The 10,582-nt window shown below is 44.4% G+C and overlaps 1 protein-coding gene across 1 annotated transcript; it reads left to right on the top strand.

Annotated features, from left to right (window-relative positions):
• Positions 1 to 307: 307 nt before the first annotated feature.
• COMMD1 (copper metabolism (Murr1) domain containing 1) lies at positions 308 to 2,286 on the top strand (the record flags this gene model as incomplete). The annotated part of the gene is made up of 3 exons (XM_010142799.1): positions 308 to 435; positions 857 to 962; positions 2,005 to 2,286. Coding segments are annotated over exons 1-3 (516 nt in total), but the record flags the coding sequence as incomplete, so codon positions are not given.
• Positions 2,287 to 10,582: the final 8,296 nt, after the last annotated feature.

The raw sequence follows: 10,582 nt of genomic DNA, 5'->3' as shown, positions 1-10,582 counted from the left end.
TCAAGCCTAGAGAACAGTTACCGGGTTATTTGACCCAGTGAATCGGCATTAGGTTCACATTTAATGCAGATTAGATGTTTCTCCATGGCAACTTTGCTTCATTCGGTGCAGAAGATGCAGTTTATGTTCTCGGTTCCTGTGCAGCAGTAAGACAGGAGGCAATTTTCTGCACAGCTGAACTGAGAAGATAGTCTGTTTCTCGACTTGATCTTCATCTTGACAGGGCTTAGCAGAGGGTGTGGGTTCTGGGGTTGTCGATTCACCTCTGTTCCTCTGCTGTTCCCATAAACAAACACAAAAGGCGCACATGAGCGATAATTGGTGTCACACAACCCCCAAAGAGATCCACACAGATGTAGTGATACGAAGAATACCCGGAGAGAAAATACTCTACGCTGCTGTGCATAGGCAGTCGTGTTCGTGTAAGATGCGGATGTAGGAAAGGACTGCAAGAGCTTTTCTTTTGAAAATTAGGTGCTTTTTTGACTTACGGCATAATTAGATGTTACAGGATAATTACCTCTGAAGTTAAATATCTTCATGATGAAGGCAAGCGATCCACACAGATACAGCGAATGTCTTACGGGAAAGACGGAGTGGGACACCAGAAATCTCCAAATTTATACCGAATAGGCAAATGCTCCTGCGAAGCTGGAACAGCCGAGCTGTTGCTTCGAGTGTGGATTGCAGTTTCTTTTCTCAGTCATGTAACAGATGGCAGATAATCCATTGCAAGGGTGAGGGAAGGCAGCGCATCTCTCTTAAAAATCAATAAAAGGCAGCGTAACTGCTGTAGATTAACGATTGGTTTGGGGGGTTACTTTGGGGTGTTATTTCTAGTTTGCTTTTCTCTTAGGGGAAAAACCCCACCGGTTAAGGAGGATGTGGTGATGGTGGTGGTGTATCTGCTGAAGGCTGCGCATGTGGTGGTGTTGGCTTTACTCCCCCCAAAGCCATTTTGGGTGAGAATGAAGCAAGTGTCTGCTTGCAGCTATGATGAGGAAACCAAGCCACAGTTTCCTCTCTCCACATCCCATCCTTCCCCTCCCTTCACAGCCACATTTCACAACCATTACTAGTTAGTCAGTTCAAATTTAAGACCAGGATTATTTCTTGTGCAGCTTGATCTAGCAGAACCTGCTTTAGCAAGGAGGATGGACTAGATGATCTCCAGAGGTCCCGTCCAAGTTCTACCGTTCTGTGGTGATTGGCTTTGGAAGATAGGGGGGAATACTGGATGTGTATTTAAAAAGGGGTTTGGGAAGAAGTCCGGGGAGGAGGAGTAAATGACCCCTTGCACTCCCTTGGCAAAACACAAATACAGCATTTAGCCTGACAGAGTCCACTGATGCTTCAGAAGAAGCCGTAGTTGCATTTTTGAGGATTGCTCCACGCACACGGACTCGCCCCGGGAAGACTCCCGCTCCTGCTGCTGCGGCTGCTGCTGCAGACCCTGCTTAACTGGTGCAGCATTTGCAAGTTTCGCTTCCTTGTCTGCAGCGTGGAGGTGGCAGCTGAAGCCGTGTGTGTCGCATGAGCTGGGATGTCTCCTCATGTGTGTTCGCCTTGGCCAGGGGCGTGCTGTACTGCCCTGCCTGTCTTGCCTGACAGACCAGAAGAACATCAGTATCGTGCCACACCCGTGCGCCAGTGTTCCCAGCAGTGACCAGCTGGGCACACCCAGGGCGTACTGGGGAAAGGGCCAGGCCTTGCAAGAAGGCTCCTTGTTGTCCTGTACCAGTACTGCATTCCCAAAGGCACTCCCGGTTTCCTCATCGCTGTTGCCGATCCATCACACTCCAGGAGTCTGGGATAAGCGGTAGGCACGTGAAAATGGAGTTGTCAGCTTATTTCCATAACCTGGATTTGTTTGCGCTATCCCGTTAAAATCCAATATTGGTAAAACTCTAAAGAGGTGACCTTTTGGTAGGCTGTTCGCCTTAGACCGGTGAAGAGTATTTTTGAGCAAGCTTTTCCCTTTTTCTCCTCTTTTTTCCCCTACAGTCAATTGCTTCAGCGGACATGGATTTGAACCAGCTGGAGGCTTTTCTCACTGCCCAAACTAAAAAACAGGGTGGCATCACGTCAGATCAAGCCGCAGTCATTGCCAAATTTTGGAAGAACCACCGAATAAAGATCCATGAGAGCATGATCAATCGAAGCCGCTGGGATAACGTCTTGAAAAACATGAACTGGCGAGTGGATCTGAAGTCGCAGTCAAGACACATTGATCAGATAAACACTCCTGTAGCGATAGTTGAAATGGAACTGGGGAAAAACGGGCAGGTAAGCTTTCTTTTGCAAAATGTATAAATCTGGTGTAGCTATACATGTGCTGAGAGATTTCACCTCTTGCTGAATTCACTGCTTCCAAATCAAGTCAACGTATTTTTCACCGCTGGGCCTGCAATGTACTCGAATTCATGGTCCATCTTTCGATACAGAGACACGTTCTGGCTGGTGAATGCAGTTTTTGCTTTTTTTATATCTTCACATACGTATTGACAGCTCACTTCAGATTCAGCTCGTGTCTACATTTAGCCTGTAGCCAGGGCTGAACTCCAGCAGTTGCTCTATCACCCCATGACCCCCCCTCCCCAGCTGGGAAGGGGCATCGGGAGGGGCAGAGGAGACCCATGGGTTGAAATGAAGACGAACTTAATGAAACAGCAAAACCAGTGCCGGTACAAAGTACACAACGTTATACTCAGCCCAGCGAATAGATAGCATCTGCAAAGCAGATACCAAGAAGAGTAAAGTTCACCAGTTGTAACGACGAAGCATCCCTAACAATTTAGGGCAAATGGAGGGAGAGACTCCTCTTTATTTCACATAACACCTATTTTCGTGTTACAAGCACATCTTTATTACCAGTCACTTTATGTGGTCTGGTCTTATTTGCCTGAAAGAGAGGTATAGCTCTCTCAGTGCTGAACACTGCGTTTCTTTTTAATCTTGATAATTCGTATGAACGTACAACTAAAGCCATGGCTTTACATCCTCAATTTTTCCGTCTTTTTCTAACAGGAGATGAACTTCAGTTTGGTATCTTTGTCCTCTGCAATGTCTTAGCACATCTTAAAACCTCATTTCTTAGCAGTAGCTAGCCCAGATAATACCATGAGCTAGTTTTGGGGGGTTGATGTCAATAGTTAACATTTAGTATGTTTCTTTGGGTTTTGTAATATTTTTGTAGCTTATAGCAAAGAGTATCTGGAGTAGGTATACCTAAAAAAAGAGTTACATATTCACAGAGAGACAGACACACGCATGTATATACCTGAGTACATATACACACACCCACACCCCTGGAGTATACCTATGCAGACTGGATGATCTAACTGAAACTGTGTGGCTATACCAAGGCCAGACTGAAAGTACGTCGGGATCTTTCTGAGACGGTGTGTATTGTTGAAGCTTTTCTCTTAGTCCATTTTTCCTTGCTGTCTTTGAAAGTTCATGTTTCTTAAGCGCTGACCCTCTGCCTTCCTCTGGTGCAGCTCTGCAGTGACTGATACGATAATGGTGTGTGTTTTTAGGTTATTTCCCAGCCTCAAAGATCATGAGATGGAAATAATTATGTTCTATTAGTAACAAATGGAAAAAGGTTTTTTTAAAAAAAAGTTACAGTGAGTGCATTAGAGCAAGTACATTAGTGAGCAAATGGGAAAAATGCCCATGTTCATTAAAAAAAATAAATCCTTACCTCAGAACCACCATTGAATGTCATAAGGGAATTATGTAATGTTAGTGACTTTTGTTTTGAAGTGGTTTTTCCTCAGGAATGGATTATTGCAGTGACATCAATGAGCAAGTGCGTTTATAATTTCTTCCACCCTGTGCAGAGAGAGAAAGGGGATATGAACATGAAAGACAAAGGGACATTTCTGAGACGCTGTAATTTCTTTTACCAAAGAGCCCGCAAAACTAGAAAGAATTATTTTAGTAATGCAGCTTCAGATTTCAAAGGGAAGTGGTTGTGTGAAAGTCTTTTTTGAACTGCCATCAGACATAACTTTTGTGTCCTTTGCAGAGGACAGTGCAGCAGCGAGCTGTCAGCAAGTGCAACTGTCTGTGCGAATAAGGGTATTAGACTGGTACTTAGAGAAATAATCACGGAGTAATGCAGATTGCCGCTGCTTGAGTCAAAACTGGCATTTATTTTAAGGTGCTGTGGTTTCACATAGTGTTTAGTTTTAGTTTAAATAGGTTTTCTGCTGCAAGGCTCTTGGATGAGGCAGTCTGCAGCAGGCTCACACGATGTGCTGAGGCAGGGGAGTTGGGGGAACCCTAGGACCAAAACAGCAGCAAGTGGGTTGCCAGAACAGTCCTTCCAGGTCATGGGGACTTCCTGGAAAGGTTGTCATGGAGACTTTACTGTCAGAAGGTGAACGAGTTGTTCACCAGCCCACAGACTTAAACCCATCATCACGTGTTATAGCCTTTAAATGTATTTTTACTTGATTGTCATCACATTCATACAGGTTATAAATACCAGGTTTTGTAGCACATCAAACACATGTATCTTTATGACAATCAACAGAGAGAACGTATTATCTGAAAGGTTGTCAGTCGTAGATGTGATTTGGCAAACAAATCTCCTGCATTTGAGGGAGAAAGCTGCCTGATGATTCAGGAGTAAATTATTCAGAACAGACTGTTTTCATTTGGACACTTGATAGCAGAGGAGTATACAAATTCATCGATGTGTAATAAATTGCCATTAATATTTCATATGTTTCCTCAGAAGCGAAGAAAGGCTCTGTGGAAAATGTACCTTTCCAGAATTTAAAGTTCCTCTGATTCTCTTCTCTGTGTCTCTGGACTGGATTTAGATCTCTGCCCAGCAGAAGGCCAGGCAGCTGGCAGAGGAGTTCTGCCTCAAGGAGACACCTTGCTTTCTGCTTGCCATCTCTGAATGTTAATTGGTCAGTTCTTTCACGACGGAAGGAGGGTGTGTGAAAGACCTAACATGGCTAGCGATGGAGAATTTGAAGTGACTGGTCCCTAAAAGCCAGTAGACTGAGTTTACATGAATTAGGTCAAATTTAATGAATGTTTTCGGATGGAAGAGAGATGTTTCTGGGTTTGAGAATCCATTACAACTTAATGCATTGATTCTTACTGTCCTTGACATTACTGGTATTAGAAAAAAAATGAACCCTTTCCTCTAAGTGCCCTTAAAAACACCAGTGAGAACCGTTTGGAAATACTGATGCCCCAAACGTCGGGAAGTTTGGTTCAGGGTCTGTAACTTGCAGTTTGAACTCTGCTTCAATAAAGATTGTACCGCAACATTTGAAGTTTCCTTTATGCTGGTGACGGAGCCTTTGTACATCCTGGGTAGAGGCAGGTGAACGCACTGGCCATGAAGTACTCTGCTCCAAAAGCCCGTTGTCTTTAACAATATGACTAAAAATGAAATCCTAAAGCAGTTGCACGTTAACCTGCATTTGCCTTCAGCTACTCGTGATACTCAGTGCTCATCACTGCCAGTTCATTCTTCCCTTTTGAGCAGCCCATTTGTCTTTGGCACAGTGGTTTTATCCTCCTGTATCTCTGTATCTCGCTGGCTTTCTCTTAAAACGTCGACAGTTCCCTACCCCCTTCTTTATGTCCTTTCTAGTCTTGTTCTCCCTCTCTGAGCATCACTATAAAGCTCTTTTGGCATGAAATTTCAACCGGACACGGATCTGTTGGGAGGGACAGCGGAGCGAGCTGGAGAGTTGCCCTTCTCCTGCCCTTCCTGCCCTGCTGCATCAGCTGCTCCATATGGGCGAAGGTCGCTGCTGTGCAATGTTGGGTTACCTGCAGATTCCAGTCGCAGAGTTAGATCTGAGCTTGTCCTTAACAGAAGAGTAATGCCCTGGTTTTGAGGTGTGGCTTGGCATTAAGATACATGTAAACTTGTTTTATGGACTTCGTGGTGGTGTTTTCCTTTTGAGATGTACCCCCGGCTTGGGCCTGGTTTCTTCCCACTAATATTCTGGGCTGTTTTGCCAGTAAGTTTTTCTTTCTTTCAGCGTTACCTATTTTGCAGTTTAATACTGGAGATTGATCAAATGTTGTAGACTGGCCCGAGTCTTTGCTCTTGGCTTTTATGCTTGAACTTATTTACGCAGTGGGTATTTTCACACGTATTTCTTCTCACTGTTTAAGATACTGATAATCCATGTAATAGCACCTTTATTGGTGTCTTTTGGGGTGTTTATGAGTAAAGAGTATTTTCTGCCCTAATTTAACGTGCAGGGTTGCACTGCAGGATTCTTCCCAGAAGGACCTGAGGAAATCGCTTCAGGATTAGAGGGTTTTTTCCCCAAAACTTTGTCTATCTCTTCTCTTTCCTTTTTAAAAATACCTACCTAGCAAAGGTGTCATAAAATTTATTAGTACACGGTAGGAAAATACTACTATAGAGCTAATACTAAAAGCCACAGTATAAGTTAAGAAATTATGGTTCTTTCTTTCAAGTGTAAGGGCAAAGTGCAGCCTTTCATTCCATATAATTTTTCCAAAGTCTGGAACCACCAGAAATATGTATCTTCATATAAAACAAACATCTTTGCTTAAAGAATGGGCAAGCAAGAAATAGACTTTCCATAAATTGAAATATTTGCTAGCTCTGACTGTATTTTGATTGCCACTTTATACTCTCACCACTGAAATAAATACTTGCTGACAAAAGGACTCACTAGATGACGTTATCCTTTGCCAGTCCAAGAATGACCTGATTCTAAAAAAATATGAACTGTCAGCTCACAGTCTGCCTTAAGTGTATCACGTCTGCACTTTGCCAGCAGCTGGGTCCAGACCCTGGTAATTCAAAGAAAATAATAATAATTCAAGTAATAATCCTGATAATTCAGGTGCGGAAAGAATTCCTCATGAACATAGACAATTGTCTGCTGTATGTAGGAGGTAAAATGCTACCAGGATTTCAAACCCTGGTGCTTGAAATTTCATCCACGTTTAGTCGGTGCGACTACGGAGATTGAATTCTTCTAATGTGCTAGGCAGCACTGGAGTAAGTCTCAAAGGAAACTTTTGGGAGATCAAAATAGTTTCCGACTGGTTAGTTATGTATATTCTAGAGAAGTTGAGGTTGAAATCTGTACGAACGGCGCTGTAAACCAGTGGTGAGCTGAACTCGCACACAGTGCCAATTAGTAAAATTGCACAGGCTGTCACAGCGCAATTAAAAAAAAAATCGTAGGATTTAGCTTCTGTAAATCTCAGAGCCTTGCCAGGATTACAGGCTGAATGCTGCTGAGGATCTGTGGGTGTTTTGCACATTTTCGTAAGCGTGGGTCCTGTGGTTTCCCTGGGCTGCGGTGATTTCCAGCAGTAGCTGTCACTGCTGAAGAAAGGGCAGATCAAGAAAACGTCACCAGTAAACTCATGCTATGGGGAGAAAGGATTATGGCTGCGCTTGCTTTTGCCTCCGTGTGACTCCAGGTCATTCTGCTGCAGAGCGATCGCTGAAAATAACTTCAGATAATGGACTTCCAGTCCTTTTTATGTGGGACGTGTTCCGAAAAGACAGATCGCCTTTTGCAGGGTACCGGTATGGGCAAAGTGATGCTCAGGGAGCTGAAAAGCAGTCCTAGGTACTCAAACCAAAATAAGGACAGCCTGGCCTGCAAAGGGGAAGGAAAAACAAGCACCAAACCTTTTCCAGCCTTAATCCGTTTTAATCTTTGTAGTTATCAGAAATATTGTTCCAGTCAAAAATGGGAGAGTGTGGGCATTTAGAAGCCGAGTCGATCAACATAACTGCAATGGGCTTAATACTTCGATGTGATTAAAAATATAAAATGCAGTAAGTAGAAGTTAGTAGAAAAAAAAATCACCTTTGTGGACAAGCTGAATGTAATCACTTGAGCTTTTGTTCACCTTGGAAATTTATGAGCTGGCGGGAACAGTTACATAAGGCAGTACAGCGCAAAAGCAAATAAAAACCAGAGAGGGCAACGGGTCACTCGGCACAGAGAAAACTGGAACACAGTTGGCTGACTTTACTCAGTTATTGCCTTAATCCTCTGCGTGGCACCCTCTGTAATCCTTTGCTTTGACAGTTCAATTTTTGTCACCTTCTCCGAAAAGCAAAGTGAAGTTTGGGAAACAAGAAGAGAATTTTGTTATTTGTGGCTGTTGGGGTGTTTTAAGTGTGATATGTTATGGAGATAAGAGCATTAAATTGAGATATTAAATAACTGAATAAATAAATAAATTGAATTTTCACTCTTCCAGTGTGTAGATTTGACAATGTTTTTTCAAGAGTTCCTCGTCTGTCCATCCTGTACAGAATGAGGGTATTCTACAAATAGTGGTGCTAACAGTTTCCGTCCTTGTTTGTTTGTGCCGTGTGTATACACGTGTGGCTGTGCAGGCACACGTACACACCTACATTCCCTGTCAACTGTTTTTACTCTGGAACTGGATTTGCTGAAGCAGTTACGTAGGATAATTTAAGTGAGGCATAAATACTTTTTATTGTAGCCGAGCTCAGGGTATTATGGGGAGAATTCTGGATTAGTTGCAGGTGAGCTGTATGAAGGTGGGTGTTATTGTAATGGTGCATATTTACTGCTTTTCATCTGCCTAAACTCAGATTCAGTCCTCGACCCTTGACATTTTTTACCTTCTCAGAAGATATATGGAGGTCTTGGTCTCCCCGTCATCCAGGAATGACAGAGAACTCACCATCTGTTATGTATCTCGTGCAGTCAACAACTATTTTGCAATCTAACGTCAATCTGGCAATAAAATGTTGTGTAGCTTTGATGAAACACCCTCCAGAGCCGTCTCGTGCAGCTTTGGGATACAGACTACAACGAGGCTGGGACAGGGACGGCAGGTTCAACAGACCTGTCTGTTGAAAATTATCTCCAGCTCATGCATTCCATCACTCAGCTACACCTTTTTCTGAATTGGCACCGCGTATCTGTGAGTCAGGCAGAAGGACCTGTTCTTTCTTCTCCTTACCGTCCCTATGATATCCCTGTCTGCTTATGGCTTTTCTGGAAGTCCTTGCCCTGGTTCTCTACCAGCCCCCTTGCCCCCAAAAGTATTTGTACACTTCTGAACCCCCCCCACCCCTAGCCAACAGCCCTCAATCCTCATCCTGGCTCCCCTACTGAAAGCAATTTCGTAACCGTTCAACCTTCTCTATTCCTGCAGGACTGTGGTAGGTCACCCTGAGAGTTTTTAGCGGTGCATGCTTTGCGACGTTCAAGATTCAAGCTGGACAAAGTCACTGTAGTCAATCTTCAGGGTGTCCTCTAAACAGACCCAGGCGTTTAACCCACAGACTTTCAAACAAAACGATGGTTTCGTGCTGCCTGTTTAATCCAGTCGCTGTGGGTATTTCAGTTCCTTCTCCATTCACCAGAGCTCACGCGGAAGATTGAGCTCAGAGCGTGTTTCTGTTGCTTTGTACTTTGTGCTTTAGTTCAGTCTGAAGGTGTGAGTTTCTGGGTCAGGAAATCGGGAGTTCGGTTTCAGCCGTGGGAGAGACATTGTTTGGGGACTGTGACACTGAAGGCTGAGAGGGAGGGAAGCCGACAGCGTTTAAAGAGAACGCATTGCAGAGGCTGGATGCAAAGATGACTGATGAGCCTCTTGCTCTGCTGGGTAATAAGGAAGTTCCTGAGTCACTGATGAGCTTAGAGGATGGTTACGAGAATCTGGTGCTTCCTGATCAGTTCGCCTTAGCTGGGTGATTCGGAGATGCTGAACTGCATACCCTGCATCACCAGAGGAACTGCTGGCTGGGAGACGGGTTGGCAGAGCAGTGTCAATGTGGCACCTGCACTGCTGCTCTTGTGTAACTAATCACGGACGACTCCACTGTCAGTGCAATCCCCCACCACTGTGGGCTTGGACTTGTGTAGAGACTGACTGCAAATATGCGGATTAAAGCTTTGCATTTGCAGAAAATGCCACGTGCAGGCTGGCACCGTTTGGCTGCGTGACCTTGCTCTCAAAGCCTAGGAGGTTCTGCCTTCTTCAGAGCACGCCGTCTGGCTTGGGTTGCTGCCACGGGGCAGAGGAGCAGCTCTGCATTTCCCATGTTTACCAGAGCCAGCCAGAAATTCCACCTTGTGGCATCAAAACCAGGCTTTGGCTGAGGTGAAACAGCTTGGAAAGGTGGAGCTTTAACAGATGAAGTAGAAGGTCTTTGGGGATGTGTAGAAGGTGAGATAAAACTGAAATAGCGAAAAGGTGGGTTAAGAAGTGTCACCATTTCCCATTGTAGTAATACCAAGCCTGGGTCAGGAGGCAGAGGGGCTGTGCCTGGCCGATGTGGTCAGTTCCTGGCTGACTCAAAAGCACCTTTGCCATGCCATGCAAAGACCGGGTCTGTTTGTGCCGTGTTGCCAGCTGCTGAGGAGCCAGGGTGAGCAAGCGCATCCTGAGGAAAGGCTTCCCGGGGTAAACGTAGAGGAGTTAGTGTCTCTTTTGGCACTGCCTGCCTTTGGTAAAGCCAGGGGCATGTAGCTTGGGTGTGAAAGTGAATGTGTTCTGTTTTCTGGATTAATTTCTCTCAGGATAAGTACTTTTTGTGAAATATATTTACCCT

The sequence above is a fragment of the Buceros rhinoceros genome, unplaced genomic scaffold (assembly GCF_000710305.1).
Source record: "Buceros rhinoceros silvestris isolate BGI_N320 unplaced genomic scaffold, ASM71030v1 scaffold11719, whole genome shotgun sequence".
In the NCBI taxonomy this organism is placed as follows: domain Eukaryota; kingdom Metazoa; phylum Chordata; class Aves; order Bucerotiformes; family Bucerotidae; genus Buceros; species Buceros rhinoceros.
This window is presented reverse-complemented; position numbering and strand designations above follow the sequence as displayed.